Source organism: Drosophila subpulchrella, chromosome X (genome assembly GCF_014743375.2).
Source record: "Drosophila subpulchrella strain 33 F10 #4 breed RU33 chromosome X, RU_Dsub_v1.1 Primary Assembly, whole genome shotgun sequence".
NCBI classification, from domain to species: Eukaryota; Metazoa; Arthropoda; class Insecta; order Diptera; family Drosophilidae; genus Drosophila; species Drosophila subpulchrella.
Window position 1 is genome coordinate 22,910,560 of NC_050613.1, and position 11,884 is coordinate 22,922,443.

General features: G+C 39.6%; 1 protein-coding gene across 1 annotated transcript; it reads right to left on the reverse strand.

Moving 5' to 3' along the window:
* Positions 1-4,912: 4,912 nt before the first annotated feature.
* Positions 4,913-7,069, reverse strand: LOC119556950. Its single transcript, XM_037869449.1, has 5 exons — positions 6,933-7,069; positions 6,713-6,789; positions 5,710-6,661; positions 5,094-5,646; positions 4,913-5,028 (listed from the first exon to the last, which is right to left on the reverse strand). The coding sequence occupies exons 2-3, from the start codon at positions 6,782-6,784 to the stop codon at positions 6,083-6,085; spliced, it is 651 nt and encodes a 216-aa protein (XP_037725377.1). The 5' UTR covers positions 6,785-6,789; positions 6,933-7,069; the 3' UTR covers positions 4,913-5,028; positions 5,094-5,646; positions 5,710-6,082.
* Between the last annotated feature and the right edge of the window lie 4,815 nt (positions 7,070-11,884).

The following is an 11,884-nucleotide window of genomic DNA, read 5'->3' on the forward strand; positions in this document are numbered from 1 at the left end:
ATGACTGGAGGTCAATGGTCTGCCCGAGTTCACACCAGTATGTCAGTTGGTCAGTCAATCATTTCAGGCCCTGATGCACTTATTCGCCCAAGAAAGTGGCCTGAAAGAGTGGGATGGCGCGATGGCTTTGTATCATTAGCAGCATCTGAGACTCCAAGGGACTGGGGTGAACTAAAAGTGTGAGCTAAAAGGTCAATTTTCTTGCTGATTTCTCTTTGCGCTTTCAGTTGGCCTGGCTAAAATTTATGAAGGCTGGAGCACACAGGGCTGAAAAGAGATGGCACTCAGGACAACAAAGCGCCATTATTTTTGCGTTCGATCAAACAAAAGTCCCAAAGATTTATGCCAGCAACGAAGTGGGTGTGTGTGTGTGTGTGTGTGGGTATACTGTGTGTGTGTCGGCATAGTGTGTGTAGTGTGCTTTTAGCCTAAAAGCAGGCTACACATGTTAGGGGCCAGGACACACAGGACCTGGGCAAGAGAGGCCCGAAACCCAGAGACACATTCATTCATTCATTTGATGCTGCTGTCGTCGTCGTTGTCCTCGTGACAATGAATTTATGCACATGTATGCAGGGCTGTGTGTGCTGTAAATTTGCTTGTTTTTCACACACACACACACACACACACATGTGAAAGAGAGGGCACAGGAGAGCTAGAGCGAGACGGACATAAACCGGGCCAGCCAGCCAGCCAGCCAGACAGACAAGACAGAAATCAAAAGAACATTGGCCACAGGCCCATTTTCCCTTTTTCCACCCCGGGGACACATTTTGTGCGATAATTATCGATGTCCTCCCGTCAAAGACAAGCACAAAATGAAGCCTAAAACGACGACACCCCCAATTTCTGCAGTTTTCAGTCTGCAGCTGAGGGGAAATCGAGGCCCGTAACTGAGATTGCTGGCATCCTTTGGGTTTTTGGCCCCACACACGGCTCTATTAGGAAGGGCATTCCAGCTTTGCCGCCGAAGAAGGCACTAAATGGACGCCATTTCATAAACGAATGGGGTTGAAATCGCCTATAAAGGTGCCTGAAAGCATGCTACACTATATTTTCAATTCAAGTGTCCATTATTATTGCATACTTTAAGACACCTCATAAGTGATACTTATTCAGCATTTTAACCAGAGTTAAGAAAAATATTTAAATAAAAGAGCGTTCGTATTTAATAATTGATTATAGCAAGTATTTCTATTATTATTTTTTAATAATCTTAATTATAAATATTTTTTTAGAGGATATAAAATACAAATATATAATCATCTTATTTTCTTTTCTTTCCCTTTTCTACTAAAACTACATATTCCGATTTGAATAAAAATGCAAAACTTCTTGGGGGTTGAACTACAATAATGAGGTACGTAATTGCAGAACACTTGCCACATTCTGCATTTTCCTTTTCCCCCATTTCCCCCCAACTCGGTTTCCTAAAGGGGTGGGGGTGTGGAAAGCGTTTAAGGAACTGATAAGTGCTTTAAGCCTTTGTGCCCATGACTGTCCTGTTACCGGTTTCTCGTTTCTGTTGCTCCCCAGATGAAATGAAATACAATCATTAATTCCGTTCTGCCAGTGGCAAAAGTCCGGCTAAGCCTTACCCTTCGCACGCCTGTTTTTCCAAGGAAAACTAAGTGGGGGTGTGGGCCATTCTATGCCCATCTCTTTCTGTGCCACTCTAGCCTTCTCTTTCGGTATCTGCAACTTATGTAGTTTGGTGTTCCCAGCGCGGAAAAAAGGGGCAGTGGGGGGGCCTGTTAAAACATTAAATGAGCAACTCATTTACAAACTCAAACAGCGCTCATAAATTCAACTAAATATCATGAACACAATGTAAATTTAAAGTTCAAATCGCATTAATCATTTTTCGCAAAAGGCTTTTTCCCCCTCCTCAAAACGGAAAGTTCTCCGGGGTCTTGGCGACAACTTGCGGCGCTTCCCACTGAGATGAGACACTTGGGATTTGATTACGCCACCGGCTGCATTCAATTATGGTGGCCAAAAATACCCTTTGTGGGGATCTAATGACCAATAAATGCACTAGCATAAATGCAGTTATTTAATATTAGTATTATGTGAGTTTGAATATAAGCATAGGTATAGTTAAAAATCTATTAACTTTCATTTGTGGCTTTATAATGGTAACCTATTACATTCACACTCTTTTATAAAATTTAAAATTTAAAATTTAGAAATAATGCTAGTCTAAATATATTTATTGATAAACTCTTCGGTACCTACACACTCATTCCTAATTTTAATGAATTTTAAATTTCGTTTTCATTATATAAATATATTTACTACGGATTTATATATTTTAAATAATACACTACACTACTTTAATTTTATAATGCAATTTAGTAAGAAGCCTTTTTTTATTATTTTCGTATGATCGCCTGTATATTTTACATTATAGCCGAACATTATATAACAATAATAGCAAATATTATTATGTTATGATAGTTTGAAATTTTATAGCCCACTTTTCTTAATATTTTAGGAACTTAAACTTAATAGATCATTAAAAAGTAGTAATATTGGTTATAAGAAAACAGATAAATAAAATACCTTTTGAAGTGTGTGCCAAAGATGAGCCCTCAAATGTATTTATTATTTTACCCCTGGCTTTCATCCCTACTCCCTAATCCCTTTTAAATCCTATTACAGGGTATCACTGGGAGCTTTTCCCCCATTGGAGTCACCGTTTTTACCCGCTGGCAGGATGAAAACTTGACTGAAGTTTATTTCGGTTAGTCTTTGGACTTAGGAGTTGAAAGCAAAGTCTGCAATTCAAGTTGCATTAATCATCAACTTGTTTCAACCGCACTCGCAGAGACGCACACACACACGTGCATTTCCTTTTCGAACTTGGACTTTTATTGACTGCGCACCTGTGTGGGTGAGAGGTCCTGCGAGTGCTGCATGTGTGTGTGTGTGTGTGTGTGAGGGGTCATGTACATATACATAGGTGGAGGTGTGCAGGTGTGGGTATATAACGCGCTTCTAATAGACTGCATTCCAGTGAGTTCGCCTGGCTGGGTTTTTGGTTTGTCGGTCTGGTTTGGCTTGGTTTGGCCGGGTTTGGCCGGGGTTTGGTCGGGTTTGGTTTCGTTTGGTCTCCAGTTTTGGTCGGGTCTCGTTTTCGGCTCCCTGACCGTTCCGTTTATAAATTATCAGGCAGCAGCCACTGACTTTTGCATGGTCACCCCCGACCGCAGCAGCTCATAAATGAAACCACAAAGTCACTTTAAGTGCATGCCACATAAATCCAACTCAAACATGTAAAGCAACATTTATGGATGGGTGGAATGGTGTATGCCCCCTGCACATATGTACTTTCTTCATATATATGTATATTCATTAGTTACGCTCCGCCGGCAAAAACTTTAATTCCATTTAGGCAATTTCAATTCGGCCAGCTGCTAATGAAGTGCAAATTACACAAAGCCAAATTGCTTTAATAAAAATGCTAAACAAAAATGGCACACACACAGAAAAAATGGTGAAGAAAATAGCAAAACAACTTTTCCATGCATTTTCCGCTTTCTGTTCTTTTGTTACAACAAACTCAAACACATTTTCACTTTGCTTTGAGGGTTCTCCCTTTTTTTCTTTATTTTTCTGTTTTCTATTTTCCATTTTTTTTTTGTGTTTGTGGGGCATGCAAATTTTCCATGTGAGTTTACACTGACGTGCGTAAAAGTTATTGTTTCAAATTTTGCACTTTCTATTGGAGTTCAGGATGAATATCATACCAGGCCAGCCAAAAAAAGAGGAAAATAATAAAAAACTAACCCATTTCCCTCCCAATTTGGCACAAGGAAAAAACGGGGCAACAAAAAGGTAGTAAAATATTTTGAAAAATGGTTTTTTAACGCCGACTGCATGAAAAAGAGCCAAGAATCGGTGCAATAAGTATATTCATAACCGACTTGGAACATACCTTGCTTAATATATTTTTACTAAACGCTCTAAAAAAAGATATAGTATCTAAAAAATTACAATTAAAGGTTCAATTTATTCATGGTTAAATTTAATGAATTGGTAAGGCAATGAATGAAATAAATGTAATAAATTACTCGGTAACCATAATGTGAAGCCAAAAAAATGTTATGAGAACACTCTTGGCCAATTAAGAATTTCCCATAATATTTAATAATATTATATGTGGCCTAATTCGCAATTTTCCCCCATAAAAATCGCCATCATTGATAGATCGTTTCAACGCTTGCCAAAATGCAACAAACCAAATCATTCGAGCTGGTTTTTTTTTGTTCGGCCTCCGGGCAAACGTTAAAAAAAGTGGAAAAAATTGTTAAATTCTAACACAAGGCCAGAAAAACTCTTTGAGGTGAGGCGTAAAAAATTGCCCGAACGCATGTGAGTGTGCGAGTGTGAATTGTAAAACAAACGAAAGATGAAACTACAGCTGAAAGCGGCCCGAAAATTGCTGCCCTTTGTGCCCAGTTACAGTTTAACCCATCGAAGCTCCCTCAGCTTAGGGCCGCTAAAACCCGAATCAGAGAACGGAACCGGAACTGCGAAACCAGTCAAAAAAAAAGGGATGAGAAATCCTGAAAAAAAGAATGCTGAGGCAAACAGATGCCAGTTGCGAGAAACCGAAAAGTGCCCAAAATGCCAGCATTGGGTGAAATGTTAAAGGAAATGCTCACTGTGAGCAATGAAAATTTGATTTTATAACAGGAATTTTGATTGGTTGCACTCGCACAATTTCCAAAGAGCAGTTTAATACGCCATAGGAACGGGCTTTGCCCTCTCTGCCAACTAAAAACCTATAATCGTAAGATATGAAAGTATTAAAAACAAATTGGGGTACCCAATCCTGTTACAACTAATTTTTCCTATATATCTATGGGACTATAACCAATATGTTATATGAAAACAATCGAAAAAATTGTATTTCCCAATACATTTTTATTTTATATACAAAATCCGATGCAAAGAGCTGGATGGGCGGATGCTACCTGAGGGATCGGGTCCTGGGCCTCCAGCTTCACTTTCCAGCTATTTCTAGATATATCAGACAGGTCAGATTAATGGGTATCGCCAATGGAAGCGCCGAGTAGTCAACGCACCTTTTTCGGGGTTACTTTCCGGCCTCCTTCTTAAACTGGTCGATCACGTCGACCCGGTAGTTGGCAATCAGGTTGCCCCCGATGGCCGCCATCTCGTCGTCGGCGGGGTTCTCCTCCAGGCCAGCTTCCACCATGTTCTCGAGCTGCTGCTCCAGGACCAGAACCTCGGTGATCCGGTTGAACTCGCGGCTCTTGTTCATCAACGAAGTCAGATTGATGAGAAAATAGACAAGAGCCGTCAGGACGGGCCCGGCCAAGAAGATTATTATCTGGATCATATCGAAATTTAACAAAAAAAATCGAGTTTGAAAAATATTTACGACGACTTGACTGCGCGAAGACGAATGAACTGATGACCGAATTTCAGAAGGAAGTTAAAAGCAACTGCCTACTATGTTCGAAATCAGCTGGAAGTTGAAAGCAGAAGCCTACTATGCTATAAATATATTTGGATCACATATTCCCAACCGATTGTTGTTGGCAGGCCTGGGAAAAAGTGGAAACCCTTTTGAGACTGCCCCTCTAAGTCCGCAACGGGGCCATACGGGCAACTCTATATCGGAGATATTTGTGTTGCTCTCTTGACTCTCAAGACCGAATTTGCATACTACCTTACCCTTCTTGGACCCTACCGGCCGGAGGTAGCCACACGTCGCCTGTCGGACACGAAAACCCTTTACAGTAAGCAGATTCCCAGCGTATTTCAAGGGGACAAAATAGGGGTTTGGAAAAGACCCTATGTGGAAAATGTTGTTATTTAATAATTATGGTTTATTAAATAACAACATTTTCCACATGGGGTCTTCTTCAAATCCCTATTTTGTACTATACACATTAGTTAATTTATAACATTAGTATTCTCACGACCCCTTGGATTGGGCTTGGATCACTTGACTAGGGTTCAGGGATGGATTGGTTATGGCATACGTGGAGCCACGCATCTTGGGTTTCGGGAACCTCTGGTTGGTAATGGGCCCCTTGGAGCCACTCTAGGGTTTGGGGAGCCCTTGGAACCATGAGTCGGGTTGGTTTTGGGCCACTTGGAACAACGAGTTTTGGGGTGTGGGTGCCGCGCCTTCGGAATGGGCCCCTTGGAACCACGGGACTTGAGCTTGGGGTACCGCCTCTTGAGTTTGGGCCGTTTGGAACCACGAGTCTAGGGTTCGGGGACCCTCGGGTTGATTACGGGCCCCCTGGAACCACGAGTGTCGGGGTTGCGGTACCCAGTCTTGGGTTGGGGGTACCGCGGGTTGGTTAAGGAACCCTTGAAACCACGACTGTTGCGTTTGGGGAACCGCGGGTTGGTTAAGAGCTCCTTGTAGGGTCTTCGCATCTTCGGTTGGGGGAACCGCTTTTTGGGTTTGGGCTCCATGGAACCACGGTGTATTGGCCCACACTTCTTCGGCTTGCTGCGGATCATGTTTTCCCTTGTTCTTTAAAAACTTGTGCTTTGGTAGAGAGCTTCCCTTCAGATGGGCAATGCCGTGCTTGTACTTATCCGCCAGGCTTGGTCTGGCGGAATTCTTTACCACCTTCCTTGTGCGAGTAACATGCCTGTTTTCGGGGGTCTGTGGAATCAGGCGTTATTAACAATAACAGTATTTATTAATATTTCTTACCAAGGATTCTTCCATTACCGCCCTTAGGGCTATAATTTTTGATTTCTCATCCATGGTTTCCGAAGAGTTCATGTTAACTATTAAAAAAAAATTGTTAAAATAAGTAAATAAAAAAATACAGATGGAAAAACGAAGCTATTGCATTATTGAAAATGTGTGGTAATGTTAAAATAAGTAAGTTAATGAAACAATTTGTGTCTAGTTTTTTATATAGAATTACTTGTGTGAAGTAGAAAAATGCCTTGAAAAATAAGGCTAGAAAATTGTTGAAACCGAAAATTTTATTTTTTACTCTATCGAAAGTATGTCTTTATAATACGAAAGTCGAATACAAACTGAAGGAATGTTGGCCTCAGCTCGACAAGCTGAAATTTCGCTTTGAATGAAGCGTCTGTGTTGCTTTGATTGCTTTCCATGTTGAACGACTTAGAATACATTTTTTTGATCTAGCTAGTCGCATTTTCAATGATTCTATCCCTGATATACTTTGTTCAATTTTAGAAATGTTCAATATGTTACCTTTTAATTTGTAATTTTTGATTCGCTGTTTTTGGACACACTATCTTCTACTCCTAGGAATATCATGGTTTACAACATCATTGATTTATCCGAATAGCAATCCCGAAAATTAGGCCAACTCAAGAAGCCACTTGCAAAAATACGAGTGTTAAGTGAGGGGAAAATCATTGGAGCGCCAGCTGTTGATGTTACCAATTAAGCGAGCACTTTAAATTTTAATTAGCTACCGAAGAGGGGCACTTAATTAATTACTAAAAAGGCACACATGAGCGGCCGACTAAAACTTGACGAGGTCGTGTCCACCCGGCGCCACCCACCGAATGAATTATAATGCACGGTCATAAATAATAATAAATATGAATTGAGTGCGCCCAGGCTGGCAAATAAACATGCATTAATATGCGGCCAAGGATGTGAAAATAAGGAAGAAAAAATTAAAAAATACAAACAGATGTACATACATGTGTATGTATGCGTACACACTGGATAATTAACGACACTTGCGACTCGCGTCTGCAGGCAAAACATTTGATAAATGGCCAAAACAGGGTGCTCGAGGGATGGGAGAGGTCCTGCGAGTCCTGCGAGTCCTGGGAGCAGCTGCCGCCTGTCAGTTGAATTTAAAGCCATCCACTTCGAATTTGCGAGCTGCACAACTTGCGTGTTGTGTGATGTAAAGCCGGGCGAGACGGCTTCTCACTTGCTTATTTCGCATCTTGGCAGATATTCATAAAATTTGCATGGGTCGGCACTAGGAAAATGGGGGAAAAAACACCTCAAGTTCAGCAAACAAGATGGAAAAAGGGTGAAAACAACAGAGAAAACACTGACAAAAAATACAGGAATACAAAAAAAAAAATTGTGGACTTAAAAACAAAGTCTTAAAGTATTAAATTATATGCGGAAAATTATGTTGCCTCTTCAACTTAGATTAATAATAATTTTGTCTTGAATTTAAAGGAGCAAGCACTATTTTTGGGCAAGCCAAATAAATATTATCAAGGTTTCAGTTTAAAGTAAATAAACATTTTATTAAAAATAAGTTATTAAAATAAGTGGTATTTAATTTACAATTCTAAATAAAGCCAAACTCTCATAATGATTAGGGAAATGATTTCAACTTTAAGTAATTACAAATATTATCTTAAATTTATAGAAAATAATAATTTTTGAGTAAACCAAATACATATAAATAAGTTTTTAGTTCAAAATAGGTATACAAAATGGATTTAATTTAAAAATATGATAATCATTATCATATTATTGGGATAAGGAAAATGGTATCATCTCTAAATACTTATAAAATTGGTCATTAATTTAAAAAATATATGTATATTTTTGGGTAGGTCCAATGCTTATGCATAAGTTTCCAGTTTAAAAGAAATAAATATTTAATTATTACCAAGTAAAATTCTAAATTGCAAGCATTGTAAAAGTTCAAGAACTCTAATAATGATTTAAGAAATGATTAAAACATTAAGGGTTATAATTTTTGTGCAAGTGCCGGATTGAGAAAAGGTTTGGGCCAGAATTGAAGCCAGGATGAATCGAGCGTAGCACAGCCATAAAAAGGCAAACTGCAAGCAATGAAACCGAATCAGGAGCATCCATATCCATACAGATGGCTTCCGGTGCCAGGATCCTTGGCAATCCTTCCTCCCCCCCCCCTCCACCAGATTCCCATATCCTGCCTAACACCACGTCCTGTCCGCCCCCCCATCCCCAAAAAGGGGGGCGTGGCAGACACACACAGAGAGTACGAGTTCAGTGTTTAATTAATGTACGGATTTTGGGTTTCCTTTTGTGCAATCAGAGTGCAAATCAACTGTCAATAAGGCACTGAACACACACACGGCCAAACACACACACACTTGAATGGTCTGTCCTCAAAGTACGATTGAATATATATGCACCGACCTATATATATATATATATATACATATAACTACATGCACCATATATATTTTTCATCTTTTTTTCGACCCATCTTATTTTTATTTGATGCTTAAATTTTAGCTGGTCTCTGATTTTCTCCTTTTGGGTTAGCTGCAATTTGTCAGCTTGTCAAATAAATTGGTAATTCGAGCTACACACACACACACAGCCACACAGTCGCACAGCAATTACGTTTCACAAACGTTGGCAGTTACGTAACACAATCCAAGGAAAATGACTTACAGCCAGTCAAATTGCGTATACGTAACGTTAGCCGAACACCAAATTGGTTTGCAGTATTTTGCAGATTTATTATTTGAGCATAGCTTACGTGCATCAAATGAGATGTCTTCAAATTATATCAGCCTACCAATATTAAAAATAATTAAAATAAATATAATTCTTTAAGATATTTCTTTATTTTTTAGTAAATAAAAATGGAAGACTTCTCATTACAATTACAAAATAAAATTGCAATATATATAAATAAAAAAAAATGAAACAATCTTAGCTCAAGGTTCGAGGTTACCTTGGAAAATATAAAAACGGAAAAAGGTATAGATTTAAGCAAAATTTTAGAATAAGAAAGCCAAGAAATTGATGAAACTTGAATATTTTAAAGCCGGTTAATACAGGATTTAACAACTTTTAACGTTTAGAAGTGGTAATATCTGCAAATTGTCGAGGCAAAGTCTTGTCCTAACAACTGCCTTTCTAATTAATGTTAGGGGCAAAAAACTAAGTTGCATTTTGCCCTGGCGGAAACTATTGGGCTCGCTGCGTTTAAAGTATCATCAATTCGCGGATCCACAGGACAAAGTTGCCGTTGTTGTGGCGGCTCTGACAAGGTTAAGTGTCCTTAAAGGCAACTGCGACAGGCGGGGGCGCAAACAAAGCGCCTGCCTCGTCCTGTCCCATTGTCCTTTCGGTCCTGTCTTTTATTGTCAGCTGAGCACAACAGCCGCAAGATGGCCGCTAAGCGACTCACACACCCAAAACGCACACCCATACACTCGCGAAACGCTCACCCATACACTCGCAAAACACACACTGGGAAAGCACTAAACTGTCGCCGCTTTGAAGTTGTTCTTCAGTTGTCGCTGTTTTCAGAGGGTATACCAGCCTAATTATATTTCATTCGTTAAATAATAATGCTTTTCATTTTAAAAAAATGTAAATATAATTTTTATTTATTTATTTAAACAAAAATTAAAGCCAGCCATAAAATATTACCCTAAAATAAAATTTAAGCATTAATCCAATATGTTATTTAGCTAATTTTTCACATGCCAAATAATAATATTTTAAGCCCAAATTATTATACCCGTTACTCGTAGAGTAAAAGGGTATACTAGATTCGTCGGAAAGTATGTAACAGGCAGAAGGAAGCGTTTCCGACCCCATAAAGTATATATATTCTTGATCAGGATCACTAGCCGAGTCGATCTAGCCATGTCCGTCTGTCCGTCTGTCCGTCTGTCCGTCTGTCCGTCTGTCCGTCTGTCCGTCTGTCCGGATGAACGCTGAGATCTCGGAAACTATGAGAGCTAGGCTATTGAGATTTGGCGAGCAGATTCCTGAGCTTCTTACGCAGCGCAAGTTTGTTTCAGTAGAGTGCCACGCCCACTCTAACGCCCACAAACCGCCCAAAACTGTGGCTCCTACAGTTTTGATGTTAGATAGAAAATTTTAACTGAAATGTATTAGTCTTGTCCATACCTATCGATTGACCCAAAAAAAATTTTTCTACGCCCACTCTAACGCCCACAAACCTCCCAAGAAAAAAAGCTATGACGTCAGAGCCAGACAGTGCGAAATGTTTTTACGCGTGTATGTGTGTGTATGTAAATAGTTGCCGGCCGAACTTAGCGGCAAAGAGAAAAGCACTGCCGGCGCTCAGAGAGAGCAAAGTGCGCGGCTAACTTATTCTATTGAACAATGAATTTGTCACGCCTACCCTAACGCACACAACGCTTAAATCTGTCTTCCGCCGGTAGGTGGCGCATTTAAATCTCGCTTTGCTGCTTGCATATCTCCATTTCCCTTTGGTCGCTTAAGCTGAGTAACGGGTATCTGATAGTCGAGGTACTCGACTATAGCGTTCTCCCTTGTTTTTAAAATGTAAAATAAAATTTTCATTTATTTATTTTAACAATGTATGAAGCTTATCGTAAATTAAAACCTTAAACATTTTATTTTGCTTACTTTTCTCATTAATTAATTGTTTTTAAAGCCCTTTAAACATGACTTAATTTAATACAGTTTAAAAAGATAAACTTTAATGAATGGATTAACGAGGGTATTTAAAATTTCGATATCGCGTTTGAGCCCCCTTCCCATGCTTTTTATGATTATTGTGCCTTTTTTCCTTCGCTTTTTGTTCTTTATCCCCGTTTTATGTGTCAAGTTTGCCTGTTGCGCTTCCTGGCCGCCTTTGTCCTCTGGCAGGACTTTCCACTCGCCGGGCGACAAGGAAAACAAATAACAAAATAAAAACCATTGCCTCGCCTTAATTAAAAAGTTAAATTTTGTGTTCCCCTGCCTATGGAACTTGGCGGCAGATTTGTTCTACAAGAGATTCGAGGGGCATGTTTCTGGGGCAACGAGGCCCTGTTGCCATTTTGAACACAGAATGGCGATGTCCAGCCCAGACTTTCGACTCGAGCCAGCAATTGCAGTTCAACAATCTGGCCATCGCAATACCATTGAATCTCGTTT

Coding starts and splice junctions, on each gene's coding strand:
- LOC119556950 (XM_037869449.1), bottom strand. CDS start 6,784: ATGAACTCTTCGGAAACCATGGATGAGAAATCAAAAATTATAGCCCTA. Junction 6,662..6,712: donor CGGTAATGGAAGAATCCTTG/GTAAGAAATATT, acceptor CTGATTCCACAG/ACCCCCGAAAACAGGCATGT.